This window comes from Dendrobates tinctorius, unplaced genomic scaffold (assembly GCF_039654945.1).
Source record: "Dendrobates tinctorius isolate UK_male_01 unplaced genomic scaffold, ASM3965494v1 ptg000022l, whole genome shotgun sequence".
Classification (NCBI taxonomy): Eukaryota; Metazoa; Chordata; class Amphibia; order Anura; family Dendrobatidae; genus Dendrobates; species Dendrobates tinctorius.
Window position 1 is genome coordinate 113,245,570 of NW_027361690.1, and position 21,243 is coordinate 113,266,812.

Genomic DNA, 21,243 nt, shown 5'->3' on the forward strand with positions numbered 1-21,243 from the left:
CCCTTTAAGAGAGACTTGCCTGCTGCCCCTGCAAGACTTTCAACTCAGGATTCGTTTTAACTGTGGGTGCCTCTCAGGGGCCACTTTGGCCTCAGGGTCTGATTTGGTGGCCTGGGCTCCTCAGGACTTGAAATGGTGGATGGGATCCCTCAGGGTCAGATTTTGTAGCCGGGGCCTCTCGCTCCAATTTTGTGGGTGGGGACCATTAGGGTCCAATTTTGTGGGCGGAGCCCCTCTGGGTCCAATTTGGTGGGCAGGGCTCCTCAGGGTCCGGTTTGGTGGGCAGGGCCCCTCAGAATCCAATTTGGTGGACAGGGCCCCTCAGGGTCCGATTTTGTGGGTTGGTGCCCCTCAGGGTCCGATTTTGTGGCCGCGGCCCCTCAGGGTCCGATTTGGTGGACAGGGCCCCTCAGGGTCCGATTTTGTGTCAGGGGCCCCTCAGGGTCCGATTTTGTGGTTGGGTCCCCTCAGGGTCCGATTTTGTGGTTGGGGCCCCTCAGGGTCCGATTTTGTGGCCGCGGCCCCTCAGGGTCTGATTTTGTGGCCGCGGCCCCTCAGGGTCCGATTTTGTGGCAGGGGCCCCACTGGGTCCGATTTTGTGGGTGGGGCCCCTCTGGGTCCAATTTGGTGGGCGGGACCACTCTGGGTCCAATTTGGTGGGCGGGGCCTCTCAGGGTCCGATTTTGTGGTTGGGTCCCCTCAGGGTCCGATTTTGTGGTTGGGGCCCCTCAGGGTCCGATCAGGGTCCAATTTTGTGACTGGGGCCCATCAGGGTCCGATTTTGTGGCCGCGGCCCCTCAGGGTCTGATTTTGTGGCAGGGGCCCCTCTGGGTCTGATTTTGTGGGCGGAGCCCCTCTGGGTCCGATTTGATGGGCGGGACCACTCTGGGTCCAATTTGGTGGGCGGGACCACTCTGGGTCCGATTTGGTGGGCGGGGCCTCTCAGGGTCCGATTTGGTGGGCGGGGCCCCACAGGGTCCGATTTGGTGGGCGGGGCCACTCTGTAAGATTTGGAGGCTGGGGTCGCTCAGCCTCCAATTTGGAGGCCGGGGTCGTTGAGCTTCCGATTTGGAGGCCGAGGTCAAAGAGCCTCTGATTTGGAGGCCGGGGTCGATGAGCCTCCGATTTGGAGGCCGGGGTGGATCAGCCTCCGATTTGGAGGCCGGGGTGGATCAGCCTCCGATTTGGAGGCCGGGGTGGCTCAGCCTCCGATTTGGAGGCCGGGGTGGCTCAGCCTCCGATTTGGAGGCCGGGGTGGCTCAGCCTCCGATTTGGAGGCCGGGGTGGCTCAGCCTCCGATTTGGAGGCCGGGGTGGCTCAGCCTCCGATTTGGAGGCCGGGGTGGCTCAGCCTCCGATTTGGAGGCCGGGGTGGCTCAGCCTCCGATTTGGAGGCCGGGGTCGATCAGCCTCCGATTTGGAGGCCGGGGTCGATCAGCCTCCGATTTGGAGGCCGGGGTCGATCAGCCTCCGATTTGGAGGCCGGGGTCGATCAGCCTCCGATTTGGAGGCCGGGGTGGCTCAGCCTCCGATTTGGAGGCCGGGGTCGATCAGCCTCCGATTTGGAGGCCGGGGTCGATCAGCCTCCTATTTGGAGGCCGGGGTCGATCAGCCTCCGATTTGGAGGCCGGGGTCGATCAGCCTCCGATTTGGAGGCCGGGGTGGCTCAGCCTCCTATTTGGAGGCCGGGGTGGCTCAGCCTCCGATTTGGAGGCCGGGGTCGATCAGCCTCCGATTTGGAGGCCGGGGTCGATCAGCCTCCTATTTGGAGGCCGGGGTCGATCAGCCTCCTATTTGGAGGCCGGGGTCGATCAGCCTCCTATTTGGAGGCCGGGGTCGATCAGCCTCCTATTTGGAGGCCGGGGTCGATCAGCCTCCGATTTGGAGGCCGGGGTCGATCAGCCTCCGATTTGGAGGCCGGGGTGGCTCAGCCTCCGATTTGGAGGCCGGGGTGGCTCAGTCTCCGATTTGGTGTGTCGGCCCTTTAAGACTCATTTGGGTGCGCTGGCCCTTTAACAATCACTTTGGCGCGTTGGCCCTTTAAGAGCTAGTTTGGCTCACTGGGCTTCTTTTAAATCCACTTTGGCGCACACATTCTCTCTCAGGGGCATGTGTCATGTGATGAAGCTATATTTGCATTTGTGCTGTGGGTTTCGCTTTAAGAGCTGATATTATGTGGCAGAGGCTCTGTGCTGGGGTTCAGGTGAAGTTCGTAGGCGTTGGCATAGTAACTGGGTCTGCCTGCGCATATCAATGAGCTCAACTGCCATTTCAATCGCCTCAGGGCACGTTTTGCCATTTCCTATTGAAAAGCATTGGAGACAGTGCATTCCAATGACGGGAAAAAAAATTTTCAAACGCAAATTGCGCAAAAACTACAAATCCGATCGACACGAAAAATACTTAGCACACCTCTCATGGACGCTGGCTTCGAAACGACACCTCAACGGAGTCTGTGCGTTTAGCGGTTCGGGCCGCATTAATTGCGGAAATCAACTTAATAATAAGAAGAAGAAGAATAAGTTAGCAGCGTTCGGATTACAATATAGTGGTTTTTCAAACCACTATAATAAGCACTGCCTCCTTCCCTAACAGACCAACTACCTCTGATAAACCGAAGTGGTGGCCGTTAACCTTAGGAAAGAGCAATAAACTATAAAGTAAAAAAAAATCCATCCAATCTTGACAAAGGAGAGGATTTTTAATAATAGGTGAATTGGAAAGTTGCTTGTTTTTACTGGCACTTTACAATTTTACCCATTTAAGATGAAAGAACCCCCTTAATGGGAAAAAAAAATAGCTACAGAAAATATATTTACAACTAGCTGAAAAGCCCGGCGTTGCCTGGGCATAGCAACCAACTGTGGTTAGTTATAACAAATTATAATGATTATATTGCACATAAAAACCGTGCATCTAATCCTATCCTGTGTGATACTGACTGCTGAGCTGTGTATCTAATCCTCTCCTGTGTGATACTGCCTGCTGAGCCATGTGTCTAATCCTCTCCTGTGTGATACTGACTGCTGAGCTGTGTATCTAATACTATTCTGTGTGATACTGTGTGCTGAGCTATGTATCTAATCCTATCCTGTGTGATACTGCCTGCTGAGCCGTGTATCTAATCATATCCTGTGTGATATTGCCTGCTGAGCCATGTGCCTAATTCTCTCATGTGTGATACTGACTGCTGAGCCATGTGTCTAATTCTCTCCTGTGTGATACTGACTGTTGAGCTGTGTATCTAATCCTATCCTGTGTGATACTGACTGCTGAGCCGTGTATCTAACCCTATCCTGTGTGATACTGACTGCTGAGCCGTGTATCTAACCCTATCCTGTGTGATATTGACTGCTGAGCCGTGTATCTAACCCTATCCTGTGTGATACTGACTGCTGAACCGTGTATCTAACCCTATCCTGTGTGATATTGACTGCTGAGCAGTGTATCTAATCCTATCCTGTGTGATACTGACTCCTGAGCTGTGTATCTAATCCTATCCTGTGTGATACTGGGCTCCCCCTGCAGTCTATGTCAGAGGGTGGTCTGTGTTGGCACGGTAATAAATTGTGTTATTTCCAGCTTTACAGAAGGACGATAACACCATAGAAATGATAAGAATAATAGGCCTCAGTTACCACAACTGTCTACAAAGAAAACTGTTGCTGATAGCAACCAATCACAGCTCATTTTTCATCTTTTAAACAGCTCTGGGACAGCATGGCGAGTTTTGAGTGGCGACTTTTGTGTTTTGACTTTTATGTGGCGAGGTTGGTGTATGTGTGGTGAAATGTGTGCTGAGGGTGGTATATGTGTTGAAGCACGTGGTAGTGTGCGGCGCATTTTGTGTGTGTGCTCATATCCCCGTGTGTGGTGAGTATCCCATGTCAGGGCCCCACCTTAGCAACTGTACGGTATATACTCTTTGGCGCCATCGCTCTCATTCTTTAAGTCCCCCTTGTTCACATCTGGCAGCTGTCAATTTGCCTCCAACACTTTTCCTTTCATTTTTTCCCCATTATGTAGATAGGGGAAACATTGTTTGGTGAATTGGAACGCGCGGGGTAAAAATTTTGCCTCACAACATAGGCTATGACGCTCTCGGGGTCCAGACGTGTGACTGTGCCAAATTTTGTGGCTGTAGCTGCGACAGTGCGGATGCCAATCCCGGACATACACACCCACATTGAGCTTTATATATTAGATTATGTATACCCTATACCCCTTCTATTTTTGCTACTTTCTTATAGAAAAACGAAGTGTTTTGAATATTCAATTTTGACATGTCCAGTAGCGGAAATCAAATCATAGGAAAGAAATTTTGTTTTATCATGTTGTAAAATGTGGAAAAAAATTCTGCAGGTGTGACCATCCTGATATCATTAGTATGCCAGAAATAAACCTCCATCATTCGGCCAGGCTGACATCTGGTCACTGTTTTGTTGTCTAAGTATATAGGGCATGCAGTATTTTTCAGACTATAAAAGATAAACTTTTTTTCCCCTCACAAAAGTTGGATTAAAATGGGGGGTGCATCTTTAATTCTGGATGTACCGGTTGTGGATGGAGGTGGGTGAGAAGCAGCGCAGCAGGTCACAGGAGGCAGGAGCCAGCTGCTGCGGCTAACACCTGTGTCCGCTGCTAAAGAAAAATGAATATTTACTGCTCTCCACGCCCATGGTCCCTGCCTCCTCTATGCACTGAAGCCAGCGCAGAGAGGTGGGAGGAACTATGGGCGTGGGGAGCAGTGAATATTCATTTCACTTTAATAGCGGACGCAATAGCCATAGCCGCCAGTTTCCTGCGGCTGGGAGATCACGTGTGTCCGCTACTAAAGGGAATAAATATTCATTGCTCTCCACTCCCATGGGCGTGGAGAGAAGTGAATATTCATTCTCTTTAATAGCGGGTAGTGTTAGCTGCAGCCGCCGATTCCCGCAGCTACTGGGCAATCACTTTTTTATATAGGCAGTAATGCGAAAAAAAGTAACTGTACTTCCATTTTTTTTTTACATTTTTATCCAGAATATAGAGGTATGAATCACTTTATTAGGGGATTTATTGACATTCTTGTAAAGAAAATTGTATGTAAGTGGCTTAGAGACCCCTGCTTTTCACCACTATTTGCCTGCTTTAAGGTACACTGATAAAAGAACATGCACATTTGGAGTACAGATGATAGCAATGATCAGTCATTATCTGACTCCTGCTCAAAGTGCTGCACATATGAGAAAAATCTCCTGTAAGAGTTTATCCCCATAGTTAGGCTAGTTTCACACTAGCGTATGGAGGAGCTGCAGAGGGATGCGGACTTCCTCTGTGAAACTCCGCCCATTGCCGCACCTCTTCCGGTCAGCTCCGCCTACGTCCGCATGCGGCCTGCGTACCTATCTTTAACATGGTTACACAGGTCGTGCAGATGTATGCGGATGCCTACAAAAAAACAAATTCCAACTTGTTGCGTTCGACGCTGGTCACCGCACAGTCAGAACGACGCATGCGGAGGCATCCGCATACATCCGCACAGCCTGCGTACCCAATTCTAAAGATAGGGTACGCAGGCCGCATGTGGATGTAGGCGGAGCTGACCGGAGGAGGTGCGGCAGGGGGCAGAGCTTCACGGAGGAAGTCCGCATCCCTCCGCAGCTCCTCCATCCGCAAATGTGAAACCAGCCTAAGTGGGACACAGGTGCTGACCCTCTCACTGCCATCATCTGTACTCCAAGTGAGTAGATTCCGATAACAATGTAGCTGAATGAAGGCAAATAGACCTGGGAAAAAACACTATTTTTTTTTTTTTTTTTTTTAAACAAGAATGAAGACAAATCTCCAAATAAAGTGATTTGCTAAATTTCATAACGTTCCTTACTGGATACAATTATTAAAAAAAGAAATAAAAAGTTTGCATTTTCAAACCTGAAAACCTGATTTGAAAAATAGGTCATTTTCTGATGACACATCCTCTTTAACCCCTTTCTGTCATGTGACGTACTATCCCGTTGATGTGCCCTGGGACTTAATTCCCAGGGACGGGATAGTACATCACAGCGATCAGCGGCGCCCACGTGGTGAGCGCCGCTGATCGCGGCCGGGTGTCAGCTGATTATCACAGCTGACACCCGGCACAATGTGTCAGGTGCGGTCACGGACCGCCCCCGACACGTTAACCCCTTGCACACCGCAATCAAACACGATCGCGGTGTACCGGGGGTTAAAGGGAAGCATCGGCAGGGAGGAGGCTCCCTCCGTGCTTCCCTGAGCCCCCCACAGCAGCGCAATGTGCAGCGCTGCTGCGGGGGGCTCCATACCTACAGGTCCCCGAATCCAAGATGGCGATAGGGACCTTTGGGGGCCTGCAGGGAGCTGGCTTCCTCATGCCTGCAAAGCGCTGATCCGTCACAGTGATGTGTGACAATGTAATAAAGTTAAAGTTAAGTTGGGACAATGTAATAAAGTTAAAAAAAGTGTAAAAATAATTTAAAAAAAAATCGCTAAATAAATTAAAAAAAAAAAAATTATTCCCTAATAAATTCATTTTTTGGAAATAAAAAAACCAAAAAAACAATAAAAGTACACATATTTGGTATCACCGCGTCCGTAACGACCCGCCCTATAAAACTGTCCCATTAGTTAACCCCTTTAGCGAACCCCTTAAAAAATAAAAATAAAAAACGAAGCAAAAAATAATGATTTATTATCATACCGCCGAACAAAAAGTGCAATAACGCGCGATCAAAAAGACGCATAAAAATATCCATGGTACCGCTGAAAACGTCATCTTGTCCCGCAAAAAACGAGCCGCCATAGAGCATCATCAGCAAAAAAATAAAAAAGTTATAGCTCGCAGAATAAAGCGATGTAAAAATAATTATTTTTTATATAAAACTGTTTTCATTGCATAAAAGCGCCAAAACATAAAAAAGACCTAAATGAGGTATCGCTGTAACCGTACTGACCCGAAGAATAAAAGCGCTTTATCAATTTTACCGCAGGCAGAACGGTGTAAACGCATCCCCCAAAAGAAATTCATGAAACGCTGGTTTTTGTTCATTCTACGTCCCAAAAATCTGAATAAAAAGCGATCAAAAGATGCCACGTGCCCGAAAATGATACCAATAAAAACGTCAACTCGTCCCGCAAAAAATAAGACCTCACATGACTCTGTGGCTCAAAATATGGAAAAATTATAGCTCTCAATATGTGGTGATGCAAAAACTATTTTTACAATAAAAAGCGTCTTTTAGCGTGCGACAGCTGCCAAACATAAAAACCGCCATAAATAGTAAATCAAACCCCCCGCTATCACCCCCTTAGTTAGGGAAAAATAATAAAATTAAAAGAAAATGTATTTATTTCCATTTTACCATTAGGGTTAGGGCTAGGGGTGTGTTGGGGTTAGGGTTGGAGTTATAATTGGGGGTTTCCACTGTTTGGGCACATCAGGTGCTCTCCAAATGCAACATGGCGGATCTCAATTCCGGCCAATTCTGCGTTGAAAAAGTCAAATGGTGCTCCTTCCCTTCCAAGCTCTGCCATGTGCCCAAACAGTGTTTTACCCCCACATATAGGGTATCAGTCTACTCAGGACAAATTGCAAAACAACTTTTGGGGTCCAATTTCTCCTGCTACCCTTAGGAAAATAAAAAATTGGGGGCAAAAATATAATTTTTGTGGAAAAAATACAATTTTTTTATTTTCACGCCCGGTCGTTATAAACTTCTGTGAAGCACTGAGGGGTTCAAAGTGCTCACCACACATCTAGATAAGTTCCGTGGGGGTTCTAGTTTCCAAAATGGGGTCACTTGTGGGGAGTTTCAATAGTTTAGGTACATCAGAGGCTCTCCAAACGCACATGACAACCGCAGACCATTCCATCAAAGTCTGCATTCCAAAACGCCACTACTTCCCTTCCGAGCCCTGACTTATGCCCATACCGTAGTTTTCTCCCACATATGGGGTATCAGCGTACTCAGGACAAATTGGACAACATCTTTTGGGGTCCAATTTCTCCTGGTACCCTTGGGAAAATAAAAAAATTGGTGACTAAAAGATCATGTTTGTGGAAAAAAGACGATTTTTTTATTTTCACGCCCGGGCGTTATAAACTTCTGTGAAGCACTGGGGGGGTTCAAAGTGCTCACCACACATCTAGATAAGTTCCTTGGGGGGGTGTAGTTTCCAAAATGGTGTCATTTGTGGGGGGTTTTCACCAGGGCTGTGGAGTCTGTAAGCCAAACCTGCGACTCCGACTCCTCAATTTCCCTTACACCGACTCTGACTCCAGGACTCCGACTCCAACATACATTGCTTATATTCAAGTGAAAAATGTATTGTAGTACAATGTGAACATCAGACACTTAATCATTTTTATGGTACAATAATCAAGATATTTAGATAGAACATAAGATATATTTATTGGAATACAACTTTAGAACACAAAAAACTGTAATAAATTGTAAATATCTAATACACTATGTAATATCGATTACATATATAACACTGTGTAATAAACTATGTAAGTGGCAAAGAACAGTTTTCAACAAAAACATACTAAATAACATTTGTGCAGTCTATGAATTTGTCCTAAGAAATGGAATTGCCTCCATCAGATCCTCAATCATAGATGACCTCAAATCTGACCTAATAATTTTAAGGCCAGAGAACAACCTCTCTACACTAACTTGGGTTGGAGGCAAAGCCGTAACAACATGGGCAACATCTCTAACAATCTCCGGGTATAAAGGAATTGCCTCATGCACAGTCAGTTTTGATGAACGGTTGAATTTTTCTATTTCTTTGAGAGCAAGTGAAACATTTTGCTGAAATATGGTTAATCTGCTTGCTATAGGAGACGGAGTGAAGTCTTTTTCCTTGCGGCAACGCTTTGCCTGCTCCATGTCATCCAAATACTTGTCAAAGTCACACTCCTCATCTCATGAGGATGAAGATATGGCAGCAGTAGCACTGTCAGGACCCAAGTCCTCTTGCGCCTGGCAGTCCTCCTGTAGGCCACTCATCCTAACTGCTACCTCAGTCAGAGCTTCTTTTCCTTTAGTAAGCTGTTGATCATCAAGCAGTATACGATGACTTGGGTCCACATAAACAGCTGCCAGAAAATTTTTATTTTCCAATAGCTTCGTTTCATTGAAGCAGAAATGCCATCTGCAATTAAACCTCCTCTTTGGGACAAGCAAAATAGTAAGTTCTTCCACTCCCTTATGAAAATGCCAGGAGTTAAATCCTCCGCTTGTAATTTTTTTTAGTCACGGTAAATAGGTGATTAAGCAATTCCTTCAATTCAGCCACCTGTGTCCATTGACCTTCATTTAGGGTTACCTGAGGGTTCGCCATATCTGTAAGAAACGGTTTTAGTTCAAGCAATCGCTCAATCATTAAATAAGTGCTGCCCCACCGAGTGGCTTGATCAACAATTGCCCCTTTCCCAGCACGTCTCTTCAAGACGGAATCAATTTTAGGGGTTCTGGCGGCAATAGCCAATTTCCTCACTTTTCCAATCAGATTTCCAGCATGTCCCTCTTGCAGACTATCTCTTATTGCCAGCTGCAGCATGTGCACAACACAACGCATGTGATGAATAGGAAAGTGTTTTCAAGCAGCTTCAACAAGATCATCTATTTCTAAAATATAATTTTGCTGTTCTTCTGTTGTAATATCTGTTTGTTCCTCAGTTACATGAACAGCACTGTGGCCTTCCATCTCAAACAAACTGAATCCTAAATTTTCTTCTAGCTGTTGTTCATCACTCTCATTCATCAGTTTAATTGTACTTATCATGTTTGAAGCATTGTCCGTTACAATAGCAAGAACCTGTTCTTTTTTGAGTTCGTAATCTTGCAGGACTTTTCCACTAAGGCCTAGAGAAATTGGCTGCTGTGATGAGCTTTAGTATCTTTTACTGCCAATGTCTTGGTAACAATTTCTTTGTTGTCACAAACATATCAAACATTGATGGCAAAATAGTTCACTCTGTGACGTGTGCAGGCATCCATTTTAAGAAACATGAAGCGTCTTTTGAGAGTCTTTTTAAGATCTTCCTTTTGTTTAAGGGCTTCTTCAATCACTAATTTTCTAATACTTTCTCTTTCCAGAGAAACACCAAGTTTGCGGGCCATTTCTCCATTAAGAGCTGTAAAAGCTGGTCGTGCAAATAGTGATAATGGTACACCGTCCTTCACAACAAGCTGTATGAGCTGTCTTTTAAACATATCTGCTGTCATTGTTACAGTAACTTTGTCACTTACAAAATATCTTGTTAACGATGTTTGAGATGCTCTTTCCTCCTCATTTGCCTGGCAGAAAGTGCTGGGCACGGGTTTCTTGGTGCTGCTGTTATCTTTCTCAGTCACAGCTTTGAAAACTTCTGGGTGGAAGCGTTGTAAATGTCTTTTAGATTGGAAGCTCTTGTAGGAGCATTTTTATCACTTCCTGAGTATGTGCTGGTTTTGGCATCACAGCATTTGTTTTCCTCTGGGTCACTTGTTATACATTGACACACAAAGTATTTTTCATCTTGAGTCACTGTGAAATGCTCGAATACAGCTGACTTCATGGGGAACTTTTTAGACATTTTGTAATCATATAAATTCACTCTCAAAATAATTTTGTCCTATAAAATAAAATAATGCATATTATAATTCCAGCAAGAACAGGGAACCATGTACAGTGGGGAAAATAAGAATTTGATACACTGACAATTTTGCATGTTTTCCCACCTACAAAGAATGGAGAGATCTACAATTGTACACTTCACCTGTGAGAGACAGACTAAAAAAAAAATCCAGAAAATCATATTGTATGATTTAAATAATATGCATTTTATTGAATGAAATACGTATTTGATACAATAGAAAAACAGAACTTAATATTTGGTACAGAAACCTTTTGTTTGCAATTACAGAGGTCAGACATTTCCTGTAGATTCTGTTTCTCTCAGTTGAAGTGTACCTATGATTAAAAATTTCAGACCTCTCCATTCTTTGTAGGTGGGAATCGACAGTGTATCAAATACATACTTTCCCCACTGTTTAATTTTAGATAGAAATAAAACAAACTTTGCATAAATCAATAGTACAGATGACAAATATAAAGTTTGTAAAATATGTCATTAGATAGCTTTACTTTGAATTTCCAAGGCTTTTCTTATTAGGGTACAGCTCACTAAATGCTTCACAGTTTATGAAGAGGGGAGGAGGGAGGGAGCAAGTTTCATACTGTATCATACTCCAGGAGCAAAGAAACTGATAACAGAGCTAATAACTTGATGTTTTGGGTTCTATACCTATTGCTGTATTTTCCCTGTATATTGTATGTATATTGTATAAAAGCTAGCTTCCCAAAAGTATATAAGCTCAAAGAAAAAACAAACAAGCATCAAGCATACAGAGAGAACATACAGTATACTGGACTATTGATTTATGCACTGTTTACTGAAAGTTTAAATATGCTTTAAGAAGTAATTACCTTAATCTTGTTATTCTGTTCACTCTAGCAATTCTTCTGAGATAAGTGCCTTCCTTCTTTCTGAATATGGTTACTTGTCTGTGTTGTACCCTTGTCTGTAGAGGAGGCGCTCCACTGATGCTAGAGTTCACCACTGACACCTCAGCTGCTGCAGAACCTCATACTGCACACCCCTACACCTTAAGAAGATGTGGTGAATGCAGTCTATTTATTCCAACTATCAATTGATGTTGATGTGTTCTGAAGACGAGCAATGCCTGTCCTGGGCGTCCTTTTGGACAGCTATGAGGTGTACCTGACTGGTACTAAAAAAAAAAGAGTGTTAGTCTGTGTGCTACCCGGCTTTCATTGTTTTTAGCACAGATAAGATATGGACAGGCAGATATGGATAAATGGATGGAGCAGATTTCTAATCTGCTTTTGCTATTGAAAACATTATGAGCTCAAAAACCTTTCAGGTGATGCGGTTTTTTAAAAATCTGATCTGCTTTTGCAGCTGAAAAACATATCCTCAAAAAACGCTGTGTGTGAATGTAGCCTTAGATCAGGAATAGAGCAGCCATTTATAGGACATTTCATAACTTTCCCAAATTCCTATGAAAAAATATTCAGCACATTCTGCTTTGAATTACTGTACCCAATTTATTATATATTTTAGTAGTCGGAGTCGGTCCATTTTATACCGACTCCGACGCCACCAAAATGAGCTCCGACTCCGACTCCACAGCCCTGGTTTTCACTGTTTTGGTACATCAGGGGCTTTCCAAACACGACATGGTGTCCGATCTCAATTCCAGCCAAAAACGTCAAATGGCGCTTCTTCCCTTCCGAGCTCTGCCATGCGCCCAAATAGTGGTTTACCCCCACATGTGGGGTATCAGCGTACTCAGGACAAATTGCACAATAACTTTTAGGGTCCTGTTACCCTTGGAAAAATAAGAATTGAGGGTGAAAAGATCATTTTTGTGGAAAAAATATGATTTTTTAATTGTACGGCTGTACGTTATAAACTTCTGTGAAGCCCTTGGGGGTTCAAAGTTCTCACCACACATCTAGATAAGTTCATTGGGGGGGTCTAGCTTCCAAAATGGTGTTATTTGTGGGGGGTTTCCACTGTTTTGGTACATCAGGGATTCTCCAAACGTGACATGGCGTCCGATCTGAATTCCAGCCAATTTTGCATTGAAAAAGTCAAACGGCGCTCCTTCTCTTCTGAGCTCTGCCATGCGCCAAAAGAGTGGTTCCCCCCACATATCAGGTATCAACGTACTCAGGACAAATTGCACAATAACTTTTCCAGTCCATTTTCTCCTTTTACACTTGGTAAAATAAAAAAAATTGAACCTGAAGCATTTTTTTTGTGAAAAAGTTAAATGTTCATTTTTTCTTAAATATTCAAAAAATTCCTGTGAAGCACCTGAAGGGTTAATAAACTTCTTGAATGTGGTTTTGAGCACCTTAAGGGGTGCAGTTTTTAGAATGGTGTCACTTTTGGGTATTTTCTATCATATAGACCCCTCAAAGTGGCTTCAAATGTGATGTGGTCCTAAAAATAAAATGGTGTTGCAAAAATGAGAAATCGCTGGTCAACTTTTAACCCTTATAACTTCCTAACAAAATTAAATTTTGGTTCCAAAATTGTGCTGATGTAAAGTAAACATGTGGGAAATGTTACTTATTACATTTTTTGTGTGCCGTATCTCTGTGATTTAAGTGCATAAAAATTCAAAGTTGGAAAATTGCGAAATTTTCGCCAAATTTCCGTTTTTTTCACAAATAAACGCAAGTTACAGTTGTGGCCAAAAGTATTGAGACCCCTGCAATTTTGTCAGATAATACTCAGTTTCTTCCTGAAAATGATTGCAATCACAAATTCTTTGGTATTATTATCTTCATTTAATTTGTCTTAAATGAAAAAACACAAAAGAGAATGAAGCAAAAAGCAAAACATTGATCATTTCACACAAAACTCCAAAAATTGGCCAGACAAAAGTATTGGCACACTCAGCCTAATACTTGGTTGCACAACCTTTAGCCAAAATAACTGCGACCAACCGCTTCCGGTAACCATCAGTGAGTTTCTTACAATGCTCTGCTGGAATTTTAGACCATTCTTCTTTGGCAAACTGCTCCAGGTCCCTGATATTAGAAGGGTGCCTTCTCCAAACTGCCATATTTAGATCTCTCCACAGGTGTTCTATGGGATTCAGGTCTGGACTCATTGCTGGCCACCTTAGAAGTCTCCAGTGCTTTCTCTCAAACCATTTTCTAGCGCTTTTTGAAGTGTGTTTTGGATCATTGTCCTGCTGGAAGACCCATGACCTCTGAGGGAGACCCAGCTTTCTCACACTGGGCCCTACATTATGCTGCCAAATTTGTTGGTAGTCTTCAGACTTCATAATGCCATGCACACGGTCAAGCAGTCCAGTGCTAGAGGTAGCAAAGCAATCCCAAAACATCAGGGAACCTCCGCCATGTTTGACTGTAGAGACCGTGTTTTTTTCTTTGAATGCCTCTTTTTTTCTCCTGTAAACTCTGTGTTGATGCCTTTTCCCAAAAAGCTCTACTTTTGTCTCATCTGACCAGAGAACATTCTTCCAAAACGTTTTAGGCTTTTTCAGGTAAGTTTTGGCAAACTCCAGCCTGGCTTTTTTATGTCTCGGGGTAAGAAGTGGGGTCTTCCTGGGTCTCCTACCATACAGTACCTTTTCGTTCAGATGCCGACGGATAGTACGGGTTGACACTGTTGTACCCTCGGACTGCAGGGCAGCTTGAACTTGTTTGGATGTTAGTCGAGGTTCTTTATCCAACATCCGCACAATCTTGCGTTGAAATCTCTTGTCAATTTTTCTTTTCCGTGCACATCTAGGGAGGTTAGCCACAGTGCCATGGGCTTTAAACTTCTTGATGACACTGCGCACGGTAGACACAGGAACATTCAGGTCTTTGGAGATGGACTTGTAGCCTTGAGATTGCTCATGCTTGCTCACAATTTGGTTTCTCAAGTCCTCAGACAGTTCTTTGGTCTTCTTTCTTTTCTCTATGCTCAATGTGGTACACACAAGGACACAAGACAGAGGTTGAGTCAACTTTAATCCATGTCAGCTGGCTGCAAGTGTGATTTAGTTATTGCCAACACCTGTTAGGTGCCACAGGTAAGTTACAGGTGCTGTTAATTACACAAATTAGAGAAGCATCACACGATTTTTCGAACAGTGCCAATACTTTTGTCCACCCTCTTTTTTATGTTTGGTGTGGAATTATATCCAATTTGGCTTTAGGACAATTCTTTTTGTGTTTTTTCATTTAAGACAAATTAAATGAAGATAATAATAACAAAGAATTTGTGTTAGCAATAATTTTCAGGAAGAAACTGAGTATTATCTGACAAGATTGCAGGGGTGTCAATACTTTTGGCCACAACTGTATATGAATGAAATTTTACCACTAGCATGAAGTACAATATGTCACAAGAAAACAATGTCAGAATCACCGGGATCCATGGAAGCGTTTCAGAGTTATTACCTCATAAAGGGACAGTGGTCAGAATTGTAAAAATTGTCCCGGTCATGAACGTGCAAACCACCCTTGGGGGTTAAAGCGAACCTGTCAGCTGTTTTGGCCGCTTTAAGATGTGGCCGCTGCCTTTCAGGGTTTATCTACAGCATTCTATAATACTGTAGATAAGCCCCAGATCCAACCTGCAAGAGAAGAAAAATAAGGTTTATTATACTCACCCGGGGGGGCGGTCCGGTCTGATCGGTGTTGCAAGTCCGGGTCCGGCACATCCCATCTTCTTATGATCGCCACCCTCCTGCTTGCTTCATCGCTCCCTGGCATAGCGCTCCTGCGCAGGTGCACTTATCTGCCCTGTTGAGGGCAGAGCAAAGTACTGCAGTGCGCAGGTGCCGGGAAAGGTCAGAGAGGCCCGGTGCCTGCGCACTGCAGGAATTTGCTCTGCCCTCAACAGGGCTGATAAGTACGCCTGCGCAATAGTGCAATGCTGGGGAGAGATGAAGCAAGCAGGAGGGCAGCATCGCAAGAAGATGGGAGGTGCCGGACCCAGACCTGCGACACCCATCAGATCGAACCGCACCAGACCGCCTCACCGGGTGAGTATAATAAAACATATTTTTCTTCTCTTGGAGGTCGGACCGGGGGCTTATCTACAACATTATAGAATGCTGTAGATAAGCCCTGAAAGGCGGTGGCCGCATCTTATAGCGGCCAAAACAGGTGACAGGTTCCCTTTAATGATCATTATCCTAAAGAAAAAAAGGAGCAAGAAATTCATACAGTTTATTCACTTACAATTTTCAGAAGTAGCAAGTTGTCTCTTAAGGATCCGACCATGCCAATAAAGGAGACCACGAACATCAGCATGCCCAGAAGAAGCAGGATGATTGCTGGGGCCAGAAATATCCCTTCCAAGGTTTGATGCTTTCGTCGTTCACTCTCTGCGTAAATTCCAATGCACAGGATCAAGAGACCTATCAGCTAGAAGAAAACAGGGGACCTAATTAGGTTCTGCTCGGCTGGAAATATTAAATATAGAGATCAAGTAATCATTAACTTGTGCAAAGCTATCTTTCCATAATGATGCATGAACAAGCTTCCAGAAGTCCTACCCCATGAGAAATTAACTCTACTAATGAGAAAATGTGTAACTATCCTTAGGATTTTGACAACACAGAAGAGTTTACCTGCTTCTGATGCCAAATTGCATCTGAAAAAAAATTTATACAACTTTTTAAATGTATTATATCTCCTGTTACGTCATTTTTAGCACATAATTTCAATCAGTATAAAATAATATTTCTTGAGAATCTTGGATTGTACCATTCCTCTATTGTTAGTCCTAAAAATGTACTGACAACAAAGGGTTACTAGTTGGGGGGGTGATCCTATAAAAGCTATTGTACAATCAGTCTTGGTTTTGGAGGGACACTCCCCTAGGAGATGTAAAAGTGATAATGCCCAATTGAAAAATTATTTAAAAACTTGTAGTAAGAATAACGGAAGACACAATCTAAAGTTCTAAGAAAAGACAGTCCCAGATTGTTAATTAATAAGGAATATGAATATTTAATAGATATGTCAGAAGTGACAGGTCATAGAATCGTAGAGTTGGAAAGGACCTCCTGGGCCATCAGGTCATATTTATAGTTGTATAAAAAAATATACAGGAGAGTCCACAACATAAAAACAAACAAAAATTATAATAAAAAAGAAGAAACAACTAGGAAAGTGACACCATAAGCAAAAAAATCTAATATAGCAAAGCTGTGATAAAATCATATGTATCTATTAATTAAAGCACCACTCCATTGTTTTTTTTATTGCACCGCTTTCTTCACATTACTATTAATTAATGTACGCAATTTCTAAAACTTTAATCAATCTACGGCAAGGATCTCCAACCTGTGTCTTGGAAGCCACATGTGGCTTGCAGGCACATCTTGTGTGGTTCGTGGCTATATGCCAGCTTAGTGCATTAGTACCAGGTTTAGCAAACAACTAGAATATCTCCAGATGGTGACTTTTGTGAGTAGTCCCACAAAGAAGAGCAGATCAGGTGGGAAGGGAGGATAAATAAGGTAAACTGGAGGTAGAATGATATTGCCTGTTAGAGAAGGCTTCAAGCTGGGTGCAATAGTGTTTGTCAATGTGCTTGATGGAAGAATACCGAAAGAAGAAAATGTGGGAACCATAGGCTGTGGAGTCGGTTAGCAAATACTCCGACTCCTCAATTTCCAGGACACCGACTCCTACTGTGACTCCACGACTCCGACTCCACAGCCTTGGCAGTCAGTCAGCCAAACCTCCGACTTCGACTCAATTTCCATGACACCGACTCCACCAAAATGGGCTCAGACTCCGACTCCACAGCTCTGCCTCTAAGTGAGGGGGAATAAGGTCTCAATGTGCTTTCTTTGGGGAGGTTTTGGTTGTAATTTCGGGACTACAGGGCTCTTGGTGTCACTATGGTGTAAGTGGGTAGTGGTCCTGCTCAACATAGCTCACAACCATCTATAAGAGCTGAATGTGGTTATCATGGTACGGAAGGTTGGGATCCACTAGTCTATGAAATATACTGTGTACAGGACAAAACAAGGGGGATAAATACATGGGGAAAAAAGAGAACTCGTACAAGTATGAGAAAAAGGAAGTAAAAAACAGGCAATCCAGATGAGGCGAACCAAAATGGTCCTTAGACGATAGCAGAAACCTAAGTAGGGTCTGGACTTATAGTTATTTGTTGCCATAAAACAAGTCAAATAAAACCATGAAGTCTACTGAGTAGTGTTGAGCATTCCGATACCGCAAGTATCGGGTATCGGCCGATACTTGCTGTATCGGAATTCCGATACCGACTTCCGATATTTTTTCAATATCGGAATTCGGCATCGGAATCGGAAGTTCAGTTGATTGACGGCCTGACGTCATCATGATGCGCGGTGTGTGCGCATCATGATGCGCCGTCATTTCGGGCCTTCCGGGGGTCTCTGCCGGCCTGCCGGGGGGCTGTGCCGGCCTGCCGGGGGGCTGTGTGGACTGCCCGGGGTCTCTGCCGGCCTGCCGGGGGGCTGTGCCGGCCTGCCGGGGGGCTGTGCACCCTGTGGGGGTCTGTACCGGCCTGCCGGGGGGCTGTGCCGGCCTGCCGGGGGGCTGTGCTGATGTCCGGGGGTCTGTGCAAGCATCGTCCGATGGGACTACAAGTCCCATCGGGCGATGCCTGCTACCATGACAGTGATTGACACATTAGCCAATGATGGGACAGTAGTAGTCCCATCATCCGGCTAATGTGTTAAATGTTAAAAAAAAAAAAAAAAAAAAAAAATACTACATACATACTACATGCTACATACATACTACATACATGCTACATACATACTACATGCATGCTACATACATACTACATGCATGCTACATACATACTACATATATACTACATACATACTACATACATACTACATATATACTACATGCATGCTACATACATACTACATGCTACATGCATGCTACATACATACTACATACATGCTACATATATACTACATACATGCTACATACATACTACATGCATGCTACATACATACTACATATATACTACATGCATGCTACATACATACTACATACATGCTACATACATACTACATACATGCTACATACATACTACATACATGCTACATACATACTACATGCATGCTACATACATACTACATATATACTACATGCATGCTACATACATACTACATATATACTACATGCATGCTACATACATACTACATGCTACATGCATGCTACATACATACTACATACATGCTACATATATACTACATACATACTACATATATACTACATGCATGCTACATATATACTACATACATACTACATACATGCTACATACATACTACATGCATGCTACATACATACTACATATATACTACATGCATGCTACATACATACTACATATATACTACATGCATGCTACATACATACTACATGCTACATGCATGCTACATACATACTACATACATACCACATATATACTACATACATACAATACATTCATACAATACATACATAGACATACAGTACATATAACATAGAGTAACATACTTACCAATACTTGTCACATTGTTCCCCGAAGCCATTGTCTTTCCGGAATAAATATTAACATAACAAACCACAAAAATACTCACCCACGATCCGAAGCAGTCCACGAGTGTGTCCCACGACGATCTTGGGTAGAGAACTGCAGCATCAGATGATGCTGCCGTTCTCTACGGGCTGCAGGAATCCAATGACGGAAGGTAGGTATCCTTCCGCACTGTATTCCTCCGCCACTTAAAAAAAAAAAAGTCCCTAGTCTCACTTTATGCCATTGCTGTGTGGGAAATTCCCACACAGCAATGGCATAAAGTGAGACTAGGGACTTTTTTTTTTTTTAAGTGGCGGAGGAATACAGTGCGGAAGGATACCTACCTTCCGTCATTGGATTCCTGCAGCCCGTAGAGAACGGCAGCATCAGCTGATGCTGCAGTTCTCTACCCAAGATCGTCGTGGGACACACTCGTGGACTGCTTCGGATCGTGGGTGAGTATTTTTGTGGTTTGTTATGTTAATATTTATTCCGTAGACGACAATGGCTTCGGGGAACAATGTGACAAGTATTGGTAAGTATGTTACTCTATGTTATATGTACTGTATGTCTATGTATGTATTGTATGAATGTATTGTATGTATGTAGTATATATGTGGTATGTATGTAGCATGTAGTATGTATGTAGTATGTATGTAGCATGCATGTAGCATGTAGTATGTATGTAGCATGCATGTAGTATATATGTAGTATGTATGTAGCATGCATGTAGTATATATGTAGCATGTATGTAGTATGTATGTGGTATGTATGTAGCATGTAGTATATATGTAGCATGCATGTAGTATATATGTAGTATGTATGTAGCATGTATGTAGTATATATGTAGTATGTATGTAGTATATATGTAGCATGCATGTAGTATATATGTAGTATGTATGTAGTATATATGTAGCATGCATGTAGTATATATGTAGTATGTATGTAGTATATATGTAGCATGTATGTAGTATGTATGTAGCATGCATGTAGCATGTAGTATGTATGTAGCATGCATGTAGTATATATGTAGTATGTATGTAGCATGCATGTAGTATATATGTAGCATGCATGTAGTATGTATGTGGTATGTATGTAGTATATATGTAGTATGTATGTAGTATATATGTAGCATGTATGTAGTATGTATGTAGCATGCATGTAGCATGTAGTATGTATGTAGCATGCATGTAGTATATATGTAGTATGTATGTAGCATGCATGTAGTATATATGTAGCATGCATGTAGTATATATGTAGTATGTATGTAGTATATATGTAGCATGTATGTAGTATGTATGTAGCATGCATGTAGCATGTAGTATGTATGTAGCATGCATGTAGTATATATGTAGTATGTATGTAGCATGCATGTAGTATATATGTAGCATGCATGTAGTATATATGTAGTATGTATGTAGTATATATGTAGCATGTATGTAGTATGTATGTAGCATGTATGTAGTATGTATGTAGCATGCATGTAGCATGTAGTATGTATGTAGCATGCATGTAGTATATATGTAGTATGTATGTAGCATGCATGTAGTATATATGTAGTATGTATGTAGCATGCATGTAGTATATATGTAGCATGCATGTAGTATATATGTAGTATGTATGTTGCATGTAGTATGAATGTAGCATGTATGTAGTATGTAGTATGAATGTAGCATGTATGTAGTATGTAGTATGAATGTAGCATGTAATTTTTTTTTTTTTTTTTACATTTAACACATTAACCGGATGATGGGACTACTACTGTCCCATCATTGGCTAATGTGTCAATCACTGTCATGGTAGCAGGCATCGCCCGATGGGACTTGTAGTCCCATCGGACGATGCCTGCACAGACCCCCGGAGCCTGCACAGACCACCGGCAGGCCGGCACAGCCCCCCGGCAGGCCGGCACAGCCCCCCGGAGCCTGCACAGACCACCGGCAGGCCGGCACAGACCACCGGAGCCTGCACAGACCCCCTGGCAGGCCGGCACAGCCCCCCGGCAGGCCGGCACAGCCCCCCGGCAGGCCGGCACAGCCCCCCGGAGCCTGCACAGACCACCGGCAGGCCGGCACAGACCACCGGAGCCTGCACAGACCCCCTGGCAGGCCGGCACAG

General features: G+C 43.4%; 1 protein-coding gene across 1 annotated transcript in view; it reads right to left on the reverse strand.

Annotated features, from left to right (window-relative positions):
- Positions 1–21,243, reverse strand: part of LOC141084363 (tetraspanin-15-like) — a 277,985-nt gene that overhangs the window by 167,176 nt on the left and 89,566 nt on the right. Inside the window, exon 2 of the mRNA XM_073569064.1 lies at positions 15,792–15,977. Coding sequence (XP_073425165.1) covers positions 15,792–15,977 — 186 coding nt within the window. The remainder of the gene's footprint in view (positions 1–15,791; positions 15,978–21,243) is intronic.